This window comes from Hetaerina americana, unplaced genomic scaffold (genome assembly GCF_022747635.1).
Source record: "Hetaerina americana unplaced genomic scaffold, ioHetAmer1.1.p SCAF_3, whole genome shotgun sequence".
Classification (NCBI taxonomy): domain Eukaryota; kingdom Metazoa; phylum Arthropoda; class Insecta; order Odonata; family Calopterygidae; genus Hetaerina; species Hetaerina americana.
In genome coordinates this window covers 88,680,490-88,705,580 of record NW_027286874.1, presented here as the reverse complement: position 1 = coordinate 88,705,580, position 25,091 = coordinate 88,680,490, and the positions used below count along the sequence as shown (strand labels likewise).

The 25,091-nt window shown below is 37.9% G+C and overlaps 1 protein-coding gene across 1 annotated transcript in view; it reads left to right on the top strand.

Moving 5' to 3' along the window:
• LOC139690863 (uncharacterized) overlaps positions 1 to 3,801 on the top strand; it is a 45,379-nt gene extending 41,578 nt beyond the window's left edge. The window contains exon 10 of the mRNA XM_071588474.1: positions 2,910 to 3,801. Coding sequence (XP_071444575.1) covers positions 2,910 to 2,987 — 78 coding nt within the window. The 3' untranslated portion in view covers positions 2,988 to 3,801. The remainder of the gene's footprint in view (positions 1 to 2,909) is intronic.
• The last annotated feature ends 21,290 nt before the right edge of the window (positions 3,802 to 25,091 follow it).

Sequence of the window (25,091 nt, the reverse complement as noted above, 5' to 3'; positions counted from 1 at the left end):
GTTTATTTCATGGCATTAATGTTTTATATCTTCCATGTTTTGCTCTTTGATACTCAATTGCACCTACAAATGTATTAATTTCCCGATCTCCTCCAAAAACTTAAAGTCAAGTCCTCTCCGGCTTTCTTGAGGAATCTAACTTTTCACTCTCCTTTCTCCTGCCATCTAGAGTTTCATGGAAAGTATATGAGCTTATTTATGCTCTTGGAAGAGCCAGCTACATCTGAGGAAACGTATAAATTTGAACAGCTTGTACCTCGACAATTTTTTATAATAAATCAAAGCATTATTTGAATAAAATGACAAATGTCATCCAACAGAAATGAATATTAAATGGTACATTTCAAAGGCCCAACTCTTTATTTGGGCTGTATGCAAGATTTCACTTTGTAAGAGCAGCGGCATCAGCGTATAATGTAGATACACCCATTGATTGTGATGTTGTGTCACGTCTCAACAGAACTGCTCTACAGGTAAATGAATTTTTTCACTGCAGCTCCAGTGATGTGTACCTAATGGTATTCTAAAGAAGTTGTAATCATAATTCATACTTCAATTCTCCCCTGCTTTCTCTATAGGAAGGCTTATTAATGAATAGTAGCAAGATTACTGGGGTTGTAAGCTTTCATCGCAAATCATTCCTTACATCAACATTGCTCACATTGTAGTTCTGCAATCTTCTCATATAAAGCAGACTGATAAGTCCTCTGGCCATGTTATTATTTAAATAAGTGAAGTACAATATTATTTAAATATACAAAAATAAATCCATAGTAAATAAATGTATACACAAGAAAGAATTGAACATGTCTTAGTTGTTTTTGCGATCTCATCAGCTTCTTTTATCTATGGCTTATTTAAATCTATGTCCTAGATGCAAATCTATGTCATCTCACTTTGTGATATAAAAATATGCTTGGGAATGAAAAGCAAAGGAATAAATATATTTTTGCTGGCTATATATCATTTAGTAGAAATTTTCAAGGAAAGCAACAATAATTTTGTCATGAAAATTAATGTAAAATGACTGCTTGTTTAAACAGAGCTAAATGACTGAAGTAATTGGTGAAATATTGGCATATTGCAAGTATGCAGGTGTATTGCAGCCGTGGGGTGGGATGTGTATGTATAAGAAAGTGAAAAATAATTGGACAAGTGAATGACATAATTTTTTTGTGATGTAAAGTTGCTAATTAGCATTAATACTTATGTCAAATTTTAGAAGTGAAGGCTTCAAATGATAGATTTTCAACATGAAGGTTCTCTTTTATTTTGGTTCATTTTATTAGACAATGGTTTCTCAGGTGTAGAGCACTGGCTTTGTTAAATCATGGCTGACCTGAATGGCCTTCTGCAACTTGCTTCTACTTTTAATTGAATTTCGTGTGCATATATAATTTCTCATTCCTTCCCATAACTGCTGTTCACCCTGAACCATTCAATGCTAATGGTTGATATTTTGAAGAATAATCAAGGTCCACCTTAATTGCATTCTCCAAATTCCTTCCCAAGTATTCTCTACTGGTAAATTTGAAGAAAAAAACATAACTTATGTCTTTATTCAAATTGCGTGATCTTCCCTCTTCTTTAAAGTCCTATCTTTGTAAGTTGTCTAAAATTATGTATTTAGAGAATTACTCTCAATTTTTGAATTTTTATATGGGGAGATTCATGTTCATTTTTACTTATTTTTTAGTTATTTCCCAAAAATGGTATATTATAAAATGATAAGTTTTATTATTGCTCATATGTGTTTAATATTTTGTTCAAAGTTTAATTTTTTTCTTGCCAGTCATTTGACAGCAAGCAGCCATTATCCATGTTCCACATCTGATAAACAATGTGCTTAGGAAGTATTAGGAGACATAAGTTTAAAGGTTCAGACACATAATTTATGAACCAAATTTTTGCACTTATAACTGAGCAAACCCTGGCAGTTTATAAATAAAAAATCATTTTTTGATTGTTATCAGTATGTTTAAGGCATATTCTTATGAGATGAAAAGTAATTTCCTGTCAAGCTATAGGATTTTTGAACCTAAATCTACGGGCATTATTGGTTGCGGTCAAACTTTGGAGCAAAATTTGGATCCAAGTGGTAATAAAAATGGCTCACACGAAACTTTCGTTAGAGGTTGAGGTACTGCTTTGACCCCTTTCACCCAATCTCTTTGTATCATTCGGAAATCACTAAACCGTGGACTTAAGCATCAAATTTTTGCAAAATAGGAAAAATTTTTATTACTGTTAACATTTTCATTTAAAACTTAAACATTTTAACTAATTGATAGCCTTACCTTTCCATGATGTACTTCCTTATTTTTTAAATCTTACCATACATGAGGACAAAAGTTTTTACCTAAATATTTTTTGGTATTTCCTGAAAGATTGGATTGGAAGATTTCTGAATACTTGTTCATGTATACCACAAAATGCAAATGTGCTTAATAAATTGTATAGGCATAAAATTTGGGAGTAAGTTCAGGTTATCAGCACTCAAACAAGTCCAGTGATTAAGTTTTTCACCCACTTAATTGAAATTCATTTTAATATTACTAGCAGTCCCTGCAGCTACGACTTCAAAGAAATTCAGTCTTTCACACCTTCCTAAGAACGTAAATGATAAAAAAGAAAAATGGAATGGGAAATCTTCTTATGTATGCACCCATAGTTATCACATTGCTCTAATGATCATACACCTTAGCAGCTCTTTTTGTGGTTTCCATGAAACTCTTATTTACATTTTAAAAAATAAATGTATGGATAAAATCCACTATTGGTTGACATGTTAGCATATTTTGTCCAATGCATCATTGATGCAGTTTGTCAAAAGGTAAGTCACCCTCATTGTAATGATTTAATTTTTTAAAACGTTTTTAAAGAAATAAATTTTCTTTTGTTTTCCCCAGGCATCGCAAGGTGTCGTGGAGATATCTTCGGAACCAGGATTAATAAACTCCATGAAACTGTCATTTGTGGAGAGATGATAATGTGAATCACTCTCTTCTGTTATTACATCTGTCCTGTTAAAGTGCAATGAACTCATTAGTAGATAAATATATAGTCTGGATTATATTGAATTCGGTTGGATATTTGCACCCGCAAATATTCATTTTCTACCAACATTTGGTAGCAGACTGCCACTAGTGGTGCTAGATGCTACAGGACTAATCCTAGCACTACTTTGGACTATTTTTTAGCATGGCAGGTTATTGTTGTGTATTTGGATATTTTATCCATTGTTTTGAACTAATGAATATGTACACAGAGTCAAGTACAGTTCTTTGTTGTGAAGTTTTTTCACAATTTGATTTATAAGGTGGTGTGTTATACTAAGAGAGGTGCATCTTTAGTGTACAGTGATCTTAGAATGCATCTTAACAGTACAAAGGATGGTAAAGTATAGTAAATTTTGTACAGTATTTATTTTGTTATCAAAAATGAAGCACATAAATTTTACCTGTGCATATTTAATGGTTTATAAATATGGACAAAAGTATTTTTATCTGAATGCACTGTTTTATTTGGCTTTCGATAGCTACTTAACATTTTTTTTAAATATTGTTTTAATTTTAATTTTTTTATTTATGGTGTGAATCAATATACAATATTTTATGACGTCAAAGTGGGATGTATAACATAAGGGGTTTTTATTAATTCTTATGCTAGTCATAAGGATCACAGGTTTCAATTAGTTTGCATTTCTAAAACAGTATTGACAGTGTACCCAAAGAATGTTGTATTATTTCAAACCTAAGTGTTCATTTTTATTGAAATGTGAATGAAAATTGCGTGTTTGTGATGTAAATTTGATGATTTAATATAAAACTGTTTTACCAAAAAATAGTAATTTTTTAATAGTGGTATTTGCTTTGGCTTTCCTGCATGCATGCTGCACTTCCAAATATATGGCCATCTTCTTTGAAATAAACTATTTTGAACAATAAGGGTGTAGTTCTGTTGAAATTTTAATCATCAGTGGCTAAGAAAATTCAGGAAATGAAGTAAAAATTTTAATTCTTGCTGGTAAATTAAAATTGATAATGTGAAGTGCAGCTGTCCTGGTTTGTGTAAATTTAGTTAAATGGCCTGGCCCTTATACTTTTATGGTTTGTTTTTTGTGCTGATGTAGCTCTTGTAATTTGCTACAAATGGAACCAATTTTATGGTTCTATGTAGAGTAGCAAGCACTACTCAGTGCTGCTAGCTTAAAACTAACTTCAGCGGGTAAGTAAAGATATATAATGAGAAATGTTCTCTTAGGTGGTTGCAGTGAAATGAAATGTTCATTGCCACTACCAATAGCTTTCATTCTCTAAGGGTTGCCCAAATTATGGGAACTATGGAAATGTTCTACTAAGTCACCAATTGTGAACTCTGTCCTACTTTAATGAGTTAATGCTTTGCCCCCGTAATTGCCCTTTAAATTTAAGAGAATAAAGCAGGGGTCATTTATAATGAGTGGAAAAAATTATATAAATGGAGGTTTAAATGTCGAACCCCAAAATCACCCAATATATCAGTGGTATAATAGTCTTGCAGAGAGTATTTGAAGGTGCTGCCAACTTAAATGTCATAGTCCTCTGCAAAAAATGCTGGTTACTGAAATTTCTATTGCTATTTGCCATGACAATACGTTGTTGGAGAGATTATAAAGAGACCATCCTTGGCAGACTTGACTGGGCCGGAGTGATTGAAAGACCCTTTATTTGTACATCCAAAAAGAATTTTGCCAGTTTGAGTCTTCTGGCTCCTTAAATGGGGCACATCTATGGACATCTTGGGCTATTCCAAAGTGCATCCATACACTTGAAAGTATGGGGTCACAATCCACATACATGTAAAGCTAACCATGTCATTTGCCTCGGTAGAAGGGGAGGAGTTGAGCTGTTGAGGCAGCCATGCACTAACAAAACCACATATTTCTTGATGAACATGATTTGGTTTGCTATTTGTATAGCAGGCCATGGAGATTTAGTTATTGTGTTCATGAGCAAAGCACAACTACTCTTCCCAGAAGATATTTATGACTGTTCACTACACATTATCTTCGTCCCGGCCATAAGAATGTCCTTGCTTCATCTATCCAGGTGGATATTGGTGTATATATGGCCATAATGTCCCCCTATTTCCATCATAAAAAATCATTAACATTAGCTTCTGGGAATTAGTTTTAAATGAAATTCCCTTGTATTTTCAAACATTAGTCACACCATGACTAGACCATTTAAAAGTTAGCTATATTCAGGAGTTTATATTTAGAGTTATTCATGGATGGATCAAGTATGAGGAAGAAAAATCTCACCTGGCATTCTCATCCCTTCCTTGTCTCTTGACCTAAACATTCTTTCGTAACCCCAACCAGTGCCCACCCAAAAAATCACCTTCCATCTTTTCATTCCTATCTCCTACCATTCTGGCAATTATCATTGGCTTACACTTCAAATTGTTACAATTTCCATCTCTCTTTCTGCTGTTTGTCTACCACCAAAGTAGAGAAATACTCATCTGTATGCTATCGAAGTACATACTGAATTTCATACAGTCCATTATGAGTAAATATGAGCTCACTATAGCAATTCTAAGGGTGTCACATGCTATTTACTCCTCAGCCCCCCAAAGGCCATTGCCATGATGCAAGTCGCAGGGTGTCATGGTGACAGAGATTGCTTCTCACCATTTTTATTGAAATATAAAATTTTCAAAGTGTAAAATCATTTGCCTTGACTGGGATTTTTACATTTTGAAAATTCTGCATTTAATGCATATTAGCAGATGACTCCGTTAAAGATTACTGTTGTGGTATCTCCTGCAGTTCTTTGAACCATTTGTATTTGTTTGATGTGCTTCTACATATATATTTTATTTTTGTACTACCCACTCTACTCTTCTGTAATGCAGGTTTCCATCCCTTGGCTCCCTTCTCCCATTCCCTCTGCCTTTGTGGAAGCCAGGAGCCTCTGCGGAAACCTAATTCAAGATGAGCGAGTGGCAACCACTGGTTGGTTGACAGGGCAACTACTAGTTATTTCACTTTTCATGAAAATTAGGACTAAGGTGAGGTACGAATTGCCTTATTAAGTAGCAAGTTGTTTGAAATGAATTATAAGGGGGAGATAATGATTGAACTCCATGACTAGAATTTATCAATTAAAAAATGTCTTAGCAGAATTTTTAAGATAATTTTTAATACAATGGTTTCCTAGTAATAGCATTAATTGTTAATTTTTACACTGATCGAATTATCATTTAAATATAGTAAATTTGCTGTCTTCAAGGTTATTTTTTAGAAAAAACTATGCTGAATGTAGAAACTTACTGAAAATTTATCTCAGTCTTGGAGCAATTCTTTCGGGATTTTCCTGACTTTTTAAGGCTTAAATATTCAATGTTTGGATGTTGAAAAATCCACAAATAAAGTATGACTTTTCAGACTTTTAGGAATTTGGAGGAATCTTGCTTATCACTTGCACTTTTTACTTTCATGCCTCATATTTTAGGCTAGATGTGAAAAATATTTTTTAGAAGTTTTAACAAAATATTTTTTTTTTAAATTATTATGGTCACGTATTATGTACTCCTCTATCTTTTTCATGACATTTCTCAGTCTAAAATTTCTTCTATTGTAATTTATGGACTCTTTCTGTATGTTGTTCCCCCATTATTCAAGGTCTATTTAGAAATTAACTTAATTTTTAAATGACATATAATTAAATTCAATCATTAATTTCCATCACCGTGGGCCTTAATTAAACATGATATGAGGGATTGTGTGTTATGAGACCCCTAAGGCTATGATGGCATGAGCAATAATAATGTTTCATTAGCTCTGTCCAAACTGGTGAGGTAATGGGGAGTATTTAGGTGCCTAATAGAAAGGTAGCTTGAGTTTGAACACCCTACACAGTACGAGTAGTGCTGCCATCCATGTAGCTTAGAATAAGGAATTAACAGATGATGTAAGATTGTTAATATTTTGACTTGCGCAAAAAATGTTTTTGTTGCAAAAACCATGATATGGTTTTTGCAACATTTTGATTTCACTTGACCATTCATCCTGTAGATTTTTGATTGTTTTAAAAAATTTGTTTAATTGTTAATCTTAGGTCGAATAGTAGGTTCCAGACAGAAAGTAATCCATGCAGCATCTGTTACTTAGTCAGCTGCATAAGTGTTTCACCCCGGGGGACAGTCCTTTTAGTGATTGAGTCAGGATTATTGAGGATGACAATGTAAAACCACCATTTGTTCCACAGTTGATAATGGACACGATGACAAGAAATTACTAATCCCGTCAAATACATAAACCGGCCCTTTGGGCCATATGGTGCCTGGCAGTGAGAGAAGCAAGGCTTTTTAAAATGCTAAAGAATCCACTCTCCTACGTCACCACACATAGTTCTTCTATGTTTGTTATCCTTTCTGTCCACTTCTCCTCAATCCTTCATCATACCAAATTTCAAAAGCATCCAATCTACTACACCTATCATCCTGCTTCAATGATCATGTGCCCGCACCTTACATAACTGCACTCCAAATCAAAGTTTTAGCAAGCCTTTTCTTAACATCCTTTCTCAACATCTCTTTCATAAATTCCATCCTCCTTGTGAAAGGTCCTTTGCCCAATGTACCTACTATGAGGGTAGTTTCAGAGGGATTGAGTTGGCGTGGTGGTTATTACCCTGGCTTCCCACCCAGAGGGCCTGGGTTCTAATTCCAGCGGTGTCGAATATTTTTCACTAGTATCCTGATTCCTACTTAGGTGCTTTGTGGAGGGTACTTTGAGTGAGAATGCCGTCCATTGAATGGGACATTAAATTGCAGACCCCTTGGTGCCTTTCTCTAAGAGTAGGCTAATGCCGACGCTGGGTTACTCTCCATCCTTCATCCTTCCCCGTCCATGCCTAGTGACATAAATGACCTTAGCTGTCGGTCACCTTCCATTAATACTACCACTAGTTTGAAAGGTTTTTGGAATCACCGCCGGATGTCAATGATAACACGAGTTTCCTGCTTAGTAATTGTGCTCTGGGAAGAGTGGTATGGTATGGATGCCTCCCTGTTGTTATTCCCATGTAGTGATCTCTGAAGATGGAAAAAACTGAGATTAAAGGAGGGATTGAATACTTTGTAAAGGGAGGTATGAAAGCAAAGGAAATTCATGCCGAGTTTCAGGACACTCTGGGAGACTCTGCTCCTTCATATTCAACTGTTGCCAAGTGGACAAACGAGTTTGTTTGGACATGGCGATCCGTGTAGTGGCCAGCCAAAATATGTAACTACCCCAAGAAATTATGGCAAAAGTGAATATAATGGTCATGGGGGATCTCTGACTGAAAGTGTGAGAAATCGCTGAAGTAGAGATGTCATCTGAATGAGCATATCACATTTTAACAGTGGAATAGAATATAAGAAAATTATCTGCTAGATGGGTGCTGCGACTCTTGATGTAGGATCACAAAGGCCTGGTTTAAGAGTAATTAACAAGATTTTCTGCGCTAGTTTGTGACCACAGAAGAAACTTAGGTCCACTACAATACCCCAGAGACAAAACAGCAGTCAAAGCAGTGCAAACATGTTGATTCACCACCACCAAAGAAAGCAAAGGCTATATAGTCGGCCGAAAAGCTCATGGCTTCAGTTTCCTAGGACGTGAAAGGGATTCTGCTGATGGATTATCTTCCCACTGGTCAAAAAATTACTGGATAATACTGCGCTAACCTCCTGGACCAACCAGAGCAAAAGATACATGAAAAAAAAGGCCAGGTTTGGCAAGGAAGAAAGTCATTTTTCATCAAGACAATGCATCCACACACATTGCATTGCCTTGGCAGAAATGTGTGATTCTCTTCATACAAAGAAGTAACAGCGGAAGTAGATGGGTATTTTGTAGGTGTGAAGGAATCTAATTTTCGAGATGGGATCAAGACAAATTTGTGTGCTCCAAAATCAAGTATTCCAAGCTCAAGAGAGAAATATTCTACTTTATTTGGAATTTACGAACAAGTAACGCCAAAGAAAAACAAGAGTAGTAATTCTATTTTCAACAATGCATACAAATATAGCTGTTCATGCCAATGCCAAAATAAGCTATGTACAATAAATAATATATAACATTTAAATAAATAAGAAGCTGGTATTGATAAAATAAACCATATACATGCTGCAATGTTGCTCATTGAGATGGCTGCTAGTCACTAGCAGTCGCTCAATATTTGCTTTATACATTATTTATTATGAAGAAATAAGATATTGTCGAGAAAAACCAACCAGGGACGTAAATGTGTAGGGCAGCTGAGCGAAGAGCTGGCAAGATCAGCCATTGGGAACAGATTTCAAAATGTCCAAGTGACATGGCATTAAAATTGCTTAAATTGCCATAGAAAGTGTGATCGGGTGAGAGATCGTTCCTCTAGATGGTTCGAGTCATCCAAATCCTAGGGATGCATCTGATAGGATCAAAGTTACTGGCTGCTGTTACATTTGTGAAAATCAAGTCATTGGAGAAAGAAGGCAAACTAGGAAAAGTTGCAGCCAATTTGCACATCTGGTTAGCGGTTACACCGTGTACCTGTATTTAAGTATAAATGTTAAATAATAACAATTTCACAAGTGTCAAGTTCATTAGTTCAGCTTTCACTTCTACTAATTCTATCAGTCACCTCCACTATGTTTGCTATGCTTCCGACTTTTTTGTTTAATATTAATAGTAAGAGGTGACTTGCTGGCTTCCCCTATACTGTATATTAAGTACTCTTTTAGTGTCACTCAATCATGCCTGCTATCTTTCCATCTCTCGCTTTATATTCTCTAATTGTCCTGTCCTGAACATTATCCTAACATTCCAAGCTCCTATTCTAACTAATTTGATTCTCTTATGTGTCTTCTGCGTTGCTACTGTTGTTGGTTTTGTTTTGCAAGGATTTCACGAGATTATGACTGTGGAAGCCTTGCCTCCCCCACTGCCAGGCACAACACAGAGCTGATTGAGCTGACTCCTGTAGTTGCCAGTGCTCATTTTTTGTATTGTCCATCATGGCATTCTTGGGTTGAAACAGGTTTCCAATTGCCGATCTTAAATAGTGTTTTTATGTGATGATACCACTCAATGGCTGCCCCTTTGTGGTCAGATGTCTTTGCAGCCACCTCACTGAGGAACAGATGCTGTGCAGAATACCTTCCATCTGGCTCCTGCTCTTTGATTTATCTGGCATGGGTGACCCTACCAGGAGCAACTATCATTGCCTCTGCCAGCAGTATTGTCCAATGTAACAGGTGAACCTACTGTTCTGAAAGGTTGGGATAAAACTGAAATCGATCAATTCAATTTTCAGTCCCACTTATTAATAATCAGAAGAAACGCCTTACTTCCTTCGATGTTTCAGTTGGTATGGCACCATTTTAGTCTTGGCTGTGATGGTTTTGTGTACCCAAGGATTCAGGTTTCTTCCAGATGATATCATGATCGCAGGCTGATACCATTAATTTCTTTCCCTTATTTAAAATATAATGGATTTGTGAAGTGTGTCCTATTAATTGTGTCATTTATAGTCAATATCAGTATTTTTTATCCATACTTACTAAACTTATGTTCTACACACTGTGACCGAAGAGGAATGAATTCTCCATCAACAAAATAGTTTTGTTAACAGAAGAAAGTTGACATCTAATTCTGAGCTAATGCTTATTTCAAGCATAATAGAGCATTACAACTGCCATCGGATTTGTTGGTAGCTCAATGAATAAGTAATCTACTTAAAATGATTATTAGTTGCCTGGAGTGCTAGCCCTGGTGTGTACATATTTAGTGAGCATACCCCCACAAGAAGAATGTGTAAAAAAAAGTAGCAGTTTGGCACAGAAGATGAAATAAGAATTGGTCACTATTCATCTAGAAACAGCAATAAATTTGCAGTAATTTTTTCCAGCCCTCTTTCTTTTATCATCTCGGTAGGAATATGAGTATAGAATACTCAATAAGTGACCAAACTATCTAAGAAGTAGTCAGCTGTTTGACAGCTGATGAGGTGGATCAGTGTTGACAGAGTCAAAGCAGCAGTTGAGGATGAGGTATAAATTTGGTAATATGCCCTCTGTATGAACAATTATGTGAGCCTTGGGTATGTGCTATGCAAAAATGATATAACAAAGAGGAGGGAGGTTGCCTAACATAAAGGCTGCTGAGAGTATTAAACCAAATCATTGCCCTTATATATTTTATGTATATGTGTCCATCCAAGCCTACCATCTTAAATGGTAGATTACCTATTAATTATTATACATATTTCCAATTGTCTATTTCACAAGCGAGTAATCCTAGACCTAAGCAAACCTCATTGGCATTATATTTTCTTTCTTTTTTTAACCTTGCTGGTCTGATATATTTACCACATTTTGTATGTTTTCCATCTCTCGTGAGTCTTTCCTGGATTTTTCAATAAAGGTTGATAACCATTATTGAAATAGATAGAAAGACTCATACTTTTCCACAGATTTTATTATACGGCACGACGCGTTTCACCGACTTGCGGCATCATCAGGTACGTATGTACCTGATGATGCCGCAAGTCGGTGAAACGCGTCGTGCCGTATAATAAAATCTGTGGAAAAGTACGAGTCTTTCTTTCTATTTCAATAATGGATATCAATTACTTCCACGAAGTGAAGCCTGAAACAATAGAAAGGTTGATGAATTATTAATCAACTCAGGGAAGATATGCAGATCTCTCAAATTTTGGCTGAGTGCTATTTGCGGTTAAGCTCTCAAAGTGTCCTAATACATTGAATTTTTAAGTTCTTTTAGGGTGTTCTAGTGAATTATTGTTCCAAAATTTTCACCAAGTAATTGCAGTCTTGTGTACTTGTGTCATAAATGGCAAAGTTTAAAGCTGGAGCTCATCCTTCTAGGCATTTGTCTGAGGTAAATTCCAAGAAAATGTCAAAAATTATGATATTGTAATTTTTGTGGCATCATACACTGATGTGAACAGGAGTTTCAGAAATAACTTTGCAGTTTCCACTTAAAATAACTTATTTATTGTGGAAACTGCAAAGTTATTTCTGAAACTCCTGTTCGCAATGGATTTCCACAAAGTCTCGGCCTCAACCATCAGTCATACACTGATGTGGTCACAAATTGAAGAAACTGCATTTTCAGAGGAATAGCAATCATGTTTTCATTCACAAATCTGTTCACAAGTTAAAAATAAATTTATTTTCACATTTACAGAAATTATTTTGAATTGAATGCTGATATGGGTAAATTATTTTTCCAAAATGAACTGGCTTTGATTTTGGTGCACACTGGCAGGTGACGCCAATTAAGTTACTCTTGCAATATTTCCTAGTTTCTTTGAATCTACAATGTTTTTTTAAAAATATCCTTGTCATTAGCTATGTCTCAGCTATTACTATTTTTCAATTGTTTTTTCTGTTTCTCCTTAGTTATCCTTATTCTGCTTAATGTGTTCCTTTTACCTCTTCGATCACCAATAGTTTAATTGCTTATTTTAAAAACTATGATCATCGATAATATTGAAAATTGTTGTTTAATGTGAAATTCACCTGATGAAAGTTTAGGGAATACATATTCTTAATGTGAGTACACATTGTGATGAAACAAAACAAAGGACAAGAAATGTGATATTCAGTATATTAAGAGAGAAAAACAAAGATTTTTTGTCATAAATGACCTTGTTGAGCATTGTAATAAACAATTCGCCATGCGTGGACCTGTAAGAATTTTTCATATTGAGCAAGCAAATATAGTTAGTTGAACATTTAAGGTTGTATGCCAGATGGCTTGTTTTTATTTCCGAAGTTAAGGTGTATTCCATTAATCTTCCATGAATTGAAGCTTGGTACTGTCAATGTGGTTAGACAGTATGAGAATGACAACTAATGCATTACATGTTCTGTCTTCAGAGCTGATAGGTTTTTGGCACTGTTGGAACATGTATCATTTAGAGCCAGTATGATGATTCTTTTTATACAGTTAGTTTAGTTACTTTCAGGATGAGGCCTTTAATAAAGACTAAAACAAAAGTGTAGCGTTATGGCAATTTAACCCTAAGAAGTTTAATTTGGTGTAATCAAGCAACAGGCATCCATGATATTGGTAATGATTGTAATATTTCATTTTTGCCGATAAAAACGAAACATTTATACCTAATTAATTTACATATTCATGTTAATGGTTGTCAATTAAGTTAAATGAATTAAGGAGTTGGAAGAATTCAATCATTTCAGCTCTAATCTATTCACATGTGCTATCCACCATTGTAGTCTTTGACAAGGAGAGTAGTTCAATTCCACCTAAGCCTCGCAGTGTGTGCAAGTCACACCTTAAGGTAGTGCAATCAGTTTCTTCCCCTGGAGAATTTAAATGATCAGCAAAATTTGGTATTGGTAGTCTACCATTTGAGGTAGATTTTGAAGGCACACAGACCTAGCATCTCGACATTTTTTACCTTCATCAAATAAGAAACAACCTCACATCCCAAACTACATTGTTTTTTAAATTTCAAATGCTCTCCATCTCCTTTCATTACTTCCAAAATTCCTATTCTTTTCCTCCTCCTAACTTGATTACCTAACATCTACCTTTCCTGCCCCCTTTGGATTTGTCCCAACATTCCTCCTCTCCCATTGTGCACTTCCACTAGCACATCTTTGTTGGTTTTCCTTTCCATACATTTTATCTTTTCCATTCTTCTCCACTCCACATTTCAAAAGCCTACAATTTATGCCTATCCTTGCTTTAATGACCATTGTTCACCATTATCCACACCCATGCCCTGTATCAAAGTTTTAACAAATAACCTTTATTCAAAGTCCCTGTCATTAGTGCCCTCTTGGTGGAAGCTTTTTTGCTTGATGCAATTCTTCTTCTTACGTCCCTCCCACTTGTCATGGTCCACAACATTCCCTAGATAGGTAACCTGTTCCACCTGCTCTAGTTTTTCTCACATACTACCTTGATCAAAAATTTCCCGGAATTTATTCAGAAAATTAAAAATACAAGTTTATTCATCTAAATCTATATTGTCCCCTTCAAAGTAATCCCCATCGACTGCAACACACTTATGCCAGCGCTTGATCCAATCCTCGAAACATTTTTTATATTCGGTTTTCGGTATGTCCATCAGTGCTTCCTGCGATTTTTCCATTACTTCCTCTCGGCTGCTAAAACGCGTTCCCCGTAATGGTTTTTTAACTCGATTGAACAGAAAGAAGTCACAGGGAGCCAAATCAGGTGAATTCGGTGGCTGTTGGATGGTATTTGTTGCATTTTTCGTCAAAAAATTACGAATAATGATAGCACTGTGCGACGGTGCGTTATCATGGTGCAAAATCCACGAGTTTTCTGCCCACATTTCTGGTCTCTTTCGGCGAATTGCTTCACGCAAACGTCTCATAACGCCCAAATAATACTCTTTGTTTACTGTCTGGCCTTCTGGCAAAAATTCATGATGCACTACACCGTTGTAATCCATGAAAACCGTCAGCATTGCCTTCTTTTTTGACTGAAAACGACGTGGTTTTTTTGGTCTCGGCTCATTTGGTGAACGCCATTCACTTGCCTGATGTCTGGATTGCGTGTCGTACTCATAAACCCACGTCTCGTCTCCAGTAATGATCCTTTTGATGAATGTGGGATCGGATTCAGCCTCGCAAATCATGTCTTTTGCGACGTCAACACGGTCTCTTTTTTGCATGAAATTGAGATCTTTTGGCACCAACTTTGCTGCTACACGACGGAAACCCAAATCATTAACCACAATGTCTTCGGCGGATCCATAGGCAATGTTCAAGTCCTCCGCTATTTCTCTGATGGTTAATTTGCGGTTATTGACCAACATTTCTTTTACTTTATCAATTTTTTCACCGACTTTCGATGTCGATGGTCTGCCACTGCGTTCATCATCTTCGATTGACTCACGACCACTTCTGAACCGCCGTGCCACTGGTAAACGACCGTTTTTTTTAGAGAATCGTTGCCGAAACACTTTTCCAACATTTCCAACGTCCGTGCGCCACTAAATCCGTTTTTTACGCAAAATTTAATACAAGTTCGTTGTTGCAAATTTAAATCCATTTCTGCAATTGTAAAAAATCGCCAACACACACATAGATAGATGTACTCTTGGCTACGTAACTTTTGCAAATGTCAACTTATGACACTAAGATTTAAAGGGAATATCAACAACAGATGTACCAATTTAACAAAAAAAACAGAACTCAAATCGGAACGATGGGAGCGCCACACGGTGGTTATTCCGGGAACTTTTTGATCAAGGTAGTATTTCAAAATTTAACTTAGCTTTTCTGTTTCTCAAAATCCTCATAACTTTTGTTTACATTAATTTTAATCCCATGCCTATCACACTAATTTTATAATGCACTCAGCAATGATTTTAACACCTTGGCCTACTGGCAAACTAAATCTTGGGCATTTGCATACTAACTTGTTTTATGAATTCCTTACCAACTATCATTCATATCCTCAGTTATTCCCATGCGTAGTTCACAATGTCCTCCATGTACATGTTGAAAAACACAGTTGATAATGGACACCCAGCCTAGGCTCAAGTCCTGCAGTTTACAGGACTCATTCTTACTAGGGTGACTATCATATCTTCTAGGGATAAATAATGTAGGCGGTTTCCTGTTGCTTACCTCAATAGTGTTTTTAATATGACACCTGCACTAAATGGCTCTACAAGATTTAGATGCCTTTTTAGTCGCCTCTCTGATGAACTGATTCTACTCAGTGGAATTTCTGCATTTTGGTGTCCTGGGAATATAATCCTCCAGCCAATAGCCGAACTCTTAACTGCTAGGCTGCTTCACACCTTTTGACTGTAGATAATGCAATTTAAAATCCAAGCAGTGTGATTTTGGGGGTGCCAGATATTCCTGATAAACTGGAGAGGAAAGAAAAATATTTCTACCCTGAATTCTTTGAGTTGCTCAAAGTGCTCAGTGTTTGGACTTACAGGGTGGGTTCCGAAAGTAATGCAATTAAATTTCCCGCGCCGCTCCTATTGGTTGGAGTGGGATGAAATCACTTGGAGTAGGTGGGGCGGGGGAGGACGCTAAGCTTTGCCACGTATTCGATCTCAAGCCTCTCCAAGCTGTGGAAGCGGCAGGACACCAGTTATTGCAAACCTCTGCACGCCGACCTTGTCACGAAAAAATGGAATCGACGATCGAGCAACGTTACGCGGTGACTAAGTTTTTACTAAACTGAAAAAATCTCTTGAGGAGACTAACATAATAATTCGTGAGGCTTACAGGGACTCTGCTCTGCCCTACTCACAAGTTTCGAGGTGGTTAGGAGGGCCGGGAAGAGGTTCACGATGAACGACGCTCTGGGCTTCCGTCAAGCAGCAAAACCGACAACAATGTGGCTCGTGTTCGACAATTCTTGGACTCAGACCCCGTCGATTGAGATGCAAGATGGTTGCCAATGAACTGAACTTGTCGTCTACTGCTGTCTAATACGTGCATGTGCTGGGAAGACTCGGGAAAAGGGTTATCAAGACAAGAAAAGACATCTACGCTACCTGGCAACTCCATCACGACAACGCACTTTGCCACAACACGCTACGAGTCCGCGAGTTCCTCGCCAAACACCAGGTGCTAACGTTGCCCCACCCCGCCTATAGTCCTGACATCGCCCCAGCAGACTTGTTTTCGTTCCCTCGGATTAAGGCAGCTCTGAAAGTAACCCGTTTTTCGTCCATAGAAGAGATCCAATCAGCCGTGACAAAGATCTTGCGAGAGGTCCCCGAAGACGTCTTCCAGGGTGCCTACCGGTCGTGGCAGAGTCGCTGGACAAAATGTGTAGAGGCCCAAGGACATTAATTTGAAGAATTTTAAGTGTTTGTGCAAATCTGTTCAATAAATTACTAAAAAAATAATTGCATTACTTTCGGAATACACCCTGTATTACAACGAGAGCTCTATCTAAATATACACAAGCCAGCCTTTGGATTTGATCATTTTCGCGAGCATATTATCTGTCTAATGCTAATTTTCATTCTTTCCGCAATTCACAACTGTTCTTCTCTTTGGTCGTATGCATGCCTAGAATTCATTTGATGCAGCCCTCCTGTCAAACAACCTCTGTCAGGGCCAGTCCAATTTAAGCGATCCATGCTCTCCACGTGGCATACTTCTATTACTCCATCCTAATGTACAGGAGATGGCTATATGATCATCGATGTGAGGTTTGGAGTGCACTTCTGATGTCTACTGCAGCGTGCTAATGCTCCCTCCGCCCATACAATGCAGCGTAGAACCTTTACGAGGAGTATTTGGGAAGCAAAAGGATAGGACCTCGGGATCACCTAATGACAGCATTACTAATCGGCTAATATTACCGACTTATTTGTTTAGGTTGCTATCCTTCGAGTGTCTTCTCCGGGGTATTCCTTTGTATGATAGTTCTCCCAGTTCACTTTTCCCTCGATAAATCTCTCCTTGGGGTCACCACGTCTCAAAATGTATCCGAATATTGTAATCCATCTTATTTCTTGCAGGTAAGAGTAGGCTTCTCCCGCTCTTCTTAGGACTTCTTCAGGTAATGCTTTCTGTACTAGCTACCACCCCCTTCCTTCAGCACTTTTCCGTCGCTTACAATCTTTTTTTTCTTTTTAGCTGCCGCCGTCCATGTCCCGTATATACTCCATTGGTAGGTAAGTTTATGATTTTTCTAGCATCGTTTCTTATGCTTTATGCTATGTCTAGTGATTATCACTTGGCTGGTAAATGGCCACAATCACTTCGTGATGTGTCATACATTTGGGACTCAATAATCTTAAAGCCCTAATAAGCCAACTTGCATTACGAGCACTGGACACTAACAACTATCAATCATGCATTTCCAACTTGCAGCTGTACGAGCAAAAGGGCATCGTTAGTTTAAGGGATTAAATTCCTGCAATTAAATTGTAACCATTCATGCCAAGCATTCGGAGACGAAGTGCATCCTCTGGAGGACCTCGCGCTCGGCATGAGATTAGTGCAAATCCAAGTTGGACGAGCGAGAGCGGGCTGCAGTTCACGCCGAGGTGTCACCCTGGCCATGGGAGTGGTTTGTACCGGTGAGTGATGGAAGTTTTATCTTCATCTCTTGTGTTCATAACCGGGTATCCAAAACGGTATATTTGTGACAGAAATTAATTGAAATTTTTAAAATTCCTCCCGAAACCTCCGAATTGTCGTCATTTAACTCTTTTTGAAGCAGAAAATGCTCATAGCAATTTTTTTATATTTTTTCCCCGTTATTAGAAGCTTTTAAAGATTGTAACGTCCCAGTCACAGCCTCGTATCCATCATTCAAATAATGCAATTTTCATGTCACATTTGCTGTTATTGATTGAAATAACTTGGAGACGATATTCAACAATGGCTTGCCCAATAAATTATTCTTATTGAACATTAATGAATACATGTACACATTTAAGAAATGTGCACTGTGTAATCGCCAAATGTGCACATTGGCTGCAACTTTTCCTCGTTTGCTTTTTTCTGATTGCTTGATTTTCACAAATGTAACAGCAGCCAATATCTTTGATCCTACCAGACGCATCCCTAGGATTAGGATGACTTGAACCAGCTATAGGAACGATCTCTCACCCGATCACACATTCTATTGCAATTTCAGTGTTGTAATGCCGTGTCCCTTGTACATTTTGAAATGTGTTCCCATTAGCTGGTCTTGCGAGCTTTTCACTCAGCTGTCGCATGCATTTACACCGTTGGTTGTTTTTTCTTGGCAATATTTTATTATTGTCATAATAAATAATGTATGAAGCCAGACAGCATATTGAAAAACATAGTGTACCTGGTAATCATCTGGTTTATAGTATTAACACCAGCTTAATATTTATTGTAAAAATTATTTATTACTCATTGTGTGTGGCTTAATTTTGACGTCATCGTGAAAAGCTGTATTTGCATGGATTGTTGATAATAGTAGCTCTGCTTTGTTTTTCTTAGGCACATATTAGCAGAGCGTTACTTTTTCGTGAATGCCAAATCCAGTAGAATATAACTCTTGACTGGTATGATGTCATTACTTTTGGAATACATGGCTTAGTTTTCCGCTAAGTAACAACAATTGTCAACTTCCACGAAAGCAAGAACTAAGAAAGTGGTAGGGTAGTAAAAAAAATTATCCACGCATATATTTCTGGCGGTTCCACGGAATGGAAATGCAAGTTCTCTAATTACCCATTCTCCTTGATTTTTTTCTCAGTAGTTAACTTTTCTGCCGGTGTAAATATTGCCTTGCATAGAGTATACATTTCCGGCATCAAAAAAACACCAAATTTGTATATAATATTTGGCTGGTTTTGATGGTATGCATTGCGTTAATCTGGTGCAGCCTCAATAAGGATAAAACAGCTCATCGATCGTTAAATTCTTCGACGGTTTGTGCATCAACGCTAAATTAGCAATCATCATCGTCCAGAGACCAAGTATCGGAGCAGCTTTATTTTCTTTTATACATTGGTTGCATCTGTTGGTTGGCGTAGTCAAATCTTATAAAACGCACGATGCTCTGGAACCTGTTGATTCCCATTGTTGCTTGATGAAGTGGGTACGAATTTGTATTCCACACATCATTTCTATGCTATGTGTTCAAGTTATTAACGCCAACGCAAATCAAAATACCAATTAACCCGTATGATGGTCAGTGGGTTCCAACATCGTTGAGCATCTGAATGTGTTGCATTGTATTTTAGCGTAGACATTCTAGGCCGTTGAATTTGTGTGTCGTATGATGATGCTCAACTTAAACATTGCAAATATTTTCTTATAAATTTCCGAAATAGATGGTTTTTGTACTTCAATAACAAGCATTCCCAGGTCAGCAATAGTCGTGCGATTCTTGCGCTGGCCTTGAAAAAGCCACTCTCTTTTTTTACTTAGAGCTGTAGAAGTTATATCAGAATAAAATACATTAGGCACATTCTATTGATATTCATTCATTAAAACAATTGCCATTGAATAGATTTGAGACATGCTAATAGTAAAAAAAAAAGAAAAAAAATCGGCGAGTGGATATCCAGTGGCGATAAAACGTGAGAAAAGTTGGTTCTGAACACAAGGGTTAAGCTTTTCGTGCATTAAGAAACATCGGCCGATGGGGTTTAAAAATGCGGCGAGAATGACATAGGTACTACAAACCAGTATATTGTACATATATGCACAATCATGGGAGTATACACTCGCTGAGTAGGAATCCATTAGTAAACGATTCTTTCGCCTCTTTCAAATTTTATTCCGGAGATTCTTTCGCAATTCTTAAGTAAATGAATTTTTTTCCAGATTAATATCATTTAATGAAAGCTATTAGAAGTATTTAATTCTTCAATCTGAAAGCATCACCCAATTATAATTGACATTTCAAACGATAAACCCGTCAATATATACGAGTATATAGGGGATCGAGATGGTGCGGGGGCTAACGTACTGGCTTCCCACCCTGAGGGCGCGGGTTCAAATCCCGGCGGTGTTGAATATTTTTCAGTGGTATCTCGATCCCTACTTGAGGTGCTTTGTGGAGGGCACTTTGAGTGAGTACGCCGTCCGTCGGATGGGACGTTAAGCCGCGGACCCCTTGGCGCCTTTCGTAAAGAGTAGGCTAATGCCGACGCCGGGTTTCTCTCCACCCTTCATCCTTTCCTGTCCTTCCCCTATGGCGCAAATGACCTTAGCTGTCGGTCGCCTCCCCTCAAAACTACTACTACGAGTATATAGCATAGTGCACCTGTGCTCACCGGAAGTTAGTCAGGTAGGCCAGATGTGTAGGAAAACTGATAATATGACTAACCTTATTCTCACGATTCTGCTGAAGAAGAGTTAGCTTAGTCGACAGGTTAGATAACCCGGATAAAAAATTGACTGCCGATCTTCCTTCACACTAATTTTTTCTCTCACGTTTCACGATAGCGACCTATTAAGTTGGAAAATACAATTTTTAAATAGATGCATTAGTTCATCTTTCATTTTTGCTTACCAGAATGTCATAAGATGAACCCTGAAGTTTTCATGGTATATGGTTTTATGTTAGGATCCTGAGCCCCGTGGTTAGTTGGCGGATGTTACCTTTTGTTGGTAAGTTGCATATGGGTGGAAGAAATCGCCTTAAAACTTTGAGTATATGAAACGGGCATTAAGCTGATGTGATGAAAGAATAGGGGAGAATGAGCATGTCAAATCAGTACTTCATATGTTACTGCACCCATTCCTAGCCATTATTTTGGACCAGATGAAAAGGGTGTTAAAGTATGGGGTAGAATCGGTAGGCCATCCACTAGACCTAGATAATATTGCAATGATAAGAGAGAGTTAAAGTTCACGGATTTTTCAGAAAAATTGAGTTGAAGCCCCTAAAAACCGTAAAACAAGCCGTGCCTAATGATTGTTTGAAGCTAGAGCTCTTAATTATTTGCCCTGGTGCCATACTTTTGAATAACCTTAATCCTCATGCCCCTAAAACAATAATCAAAAAGCCAATTAAGTAATTAGAACGTACCTCCCCTCGAGAGGCGCGACCTGCAGTCTTCCCATTCAGGAAGACATGAAGGATTGGGATTTAGTTTTCAACACCGGTGGTTCTATTAATCTGTCGAATTTTATCAGAAAGTTACACGAACTGGATAATGCTAGAATGTTAGAATTGGTCGATGGATACTAATTACTCCCTTTCGCATCGGTGCATTCATTGGTGGCTGATGTCAGACGCGCACTATGTGGACACGGCACTCTTCTCCTTTAAAGACTCTTCAAAGTGGAAAACTTAAAATAAACAGGCCTTGGGATATGCGAACACAACGTATGCCTATTGGTTATAATCAGTTAGCTTTGTGATGCATTCTGCTTTTTTATCTTGTGTAAAGCAAAAAATAGCCCAGCATTTCGCCCTGTGGCAATTTCCGACTTTTGCATTCTCTTCTTCTCCCCTGGCTCTATTATTTCCATCAACCCCCCCCCCCACTTTACACACACGCACTGATGGCCTGGATACATGCCCGGATGTAAATTCACACTTGCAGTCAGACTTAAACTATGTTTGATGAATTTGTCATCAGTATTGCGTAATATTATTATCTGTTTACTTGCAGAACCATTAATCGTTTACTCCGTTTAATCATGAAACATAATATACAAATATGTTATTTTTTTTGTTTTTTTAATACTTTGACTCCTTTCGTGTACTTAGTTTTACTTGTTTGAATTTGTTTCAAAGGATAGCACTCTAGTATAAAATTTATAGCAGAGATAACTGCAAATTATTAAAATTCTCTCTGAAATAAATACTTAACAAATTAATGTTGTTCTACTAGTTATTTGAAATTGTTGGTCTACTACAATTGGATACTTGACGAAGGAATGTGAAAATCCTTGTTCGTTCCAACATGACTGTAGCACCGGTTGTATAACTTACACGATCAATTCTCTGAATCTCCTCTTTGCTTTCTTTACTAGATTTACCGATGACCGCGTAAGTTTTGCCATCAAGGGAAAAACGAGATAAAACACAAATGTTCGATCGTGGGGGATCTAGGGATGATTCATAGGCTTTTTTCGTCTGTCCATTTACTCAACAAACGCATCTTTAAAACTGAGAAATTCAGCAATGAAGAAAAAATGCAGCAATAAATGACCCAAAGGGCCACCAGGAAGGTGTGTCTACTTATCAGTTCGTGTTTGCTGGGAGTGAAATGGTACTTCTGAAAGAAATTCAGCCTCCTCGTGAGCTCGGTAAACAGCGACTTAGATACAACCAGTGGCCTTTGCGTAAACAAAGAATCATGCCGGAAACAAATTACGACAATGCTCCCGGCCGAAATCGCAAAATGGGGACTTAACGATCGAATGGGGCAAGACTGGCGCTATCCCTCCTCACGCCAACAAGGAAGGCGAGTCCGGAGCGAAGATAAAGCGAAAGAAGATGTAGGGTGTACCGAAGGAAGGGGACCTGGGCGGAGAAAGAGAGAGAGAAGGAGCGGTGAAATGTATTTCCCAAAAACAAATGAATGACGCAGGGGAGTTTCCAGCGTTCCTCCTCGAGATTTCTTGCAGCCTTTTCAAACACACCACGTTGCCATCCCCAAAATAGAAAACCCCTAAGGTGGTCTTGGAGGGGTTCGTAAGAGGGTCGGTGATGTGAAGGGTGACGAGGGGAACGGTGGAGAAGGCCCTAGGGGGGTGTGGAAGGAAGAGCGGTCGAGAGCCCCGAGGCGACACGCGCGCCCTGCCGGGGACTGTGCCAAAGACGCAGGCGGTCCCGCGGAGGGGGGAGGGCGGACAAGTCCCCTTTCCATCCGCCCAGCCATGCCCTCCTCACTTCCTGAAATCTTTCCCTAGTGGGTTGATTAATCTCTCCCTCTGCCTTACCTCCATCCCTCCGTTCGCCGTCCCCATCACTTCGATGAAGTGTCCTTCTCCCCAAAGTCGTCTTGTGAAATCTCTCTCTCTCTCCTTCTCTCTCTTCCGGCAGTCCATGATTCCTCTGGGAGGAACAGGTGCTCCGACGGGTTGGGGCCAAAGCGACACTAAAAAGAAAGATAATAAGATGGACTGGTGCACTTCTGCCTGTCCGTGTAGCGTGTGCGCGTATGTGGGAAAAGAGGGCGGAGCAAGCGAAATGGTTAACAGCTGAAAAGTTTCCATTCGCCTTGAATGATTTCAGTGTGGATCATGTCGTTGCTTTAAGTCACAGTTCTCTCCCTAAATATTTTCTTTGTTCGTCGTTGCAATTTTGAGAGCCATTTTATAGAGCCAAAATTGATATTTGCACAAATGCATAGCAGATTCCCTCAATGTAAGTTATTATTATTTCAATAATTTATTATGCATTTTTATTTTTTACCACACTTGAAATTAGTTGCTGTGAAAAATGTGTTTTGTAAAAAAATGGGAGGATACGTTATCAATCGTGGAAAAGAAGTCCTTGGGTATTTCCTATTATAAACAAAATTTTAATGTAGCTAGGAAAAAATAACCGAGTGTCCTTTACTTATTTCTGCATTATGAAATGTACGTATATGCGCTGAAATATGGTAGCGTGTGTTATCGTAATGCACTAAGCACGCGTCCGTGCGCTGAAGTAGCAAACTGCGCCATAGCATTTGACGCGGGAGGAGAAACACAGTGTTATAAATAGAAATGAAGGCAGTACGCCTGTACGATTCATAGAAAGTTGAACGAATATTAAGTCTTGAATTTTTACATGTTAAGTGTATTATCCTTTGGAGTATTGGTGCGAAGATGTACAATAACTCTTTTAAACTTCACAGAATAACTTTTTGCGCATCCCGAATTTGAATTAGATGTCCAACTCAAGGATTCTGCCAAATAGTTAGTAACCCGTAGATTTTTTCAGATCTAATTTTTCTCATCGATGTGCGAGAAATCTCTCTTTAGTACGTTTTTATGGTACAAAAAAAACGAATTATATACATTTATATTTATCTTTAAAACTAATAAATCTACATTTTTTCCATATTTCCCCCGTATTTGCTTCCTCCCACCGTCACATTCCAATTGATTGAATTATATGCATCGACATCTATTGGTACTTCACACCAAACACGAATGTTATATTCGAGAAAGTTATTAAAAAACATCACAATCCCTGTGATCCGAACTGACGACCCTTTAATTTTAAGGAAGGTATACGCTTCACCAGGCGGTCCTGTCTCATTTCCTTATAATTTCCAATTAAAAAAACGTTTCGGGATTAAGAAACTGAGAACTAACCCATTGGTATCGTCTATTGTGAGTAAACGCACCGAACGAAAGAAAGTATTCAGTGCCTGGAATGCATCGCAAACGCTGTCTGCTATTGAAACGCAAATCCCTTCGCTTCATTCCTGTCCGATCGACGAATGAAGGGCGCGACTGGCCATAAACAATCAGTGACTTTGTTTTCCGTCGTGTTTGCCAGGGCTTCCTGCAAAATCTCTTTCACCAGGGTCTTGGAATTTTTCTCGCGCCAGGATCTGTTTATAATGAATGGCCAAAGGGTTCGAACTTGGCCGGGGATTCCCTATAGCGCAACGCAGTTT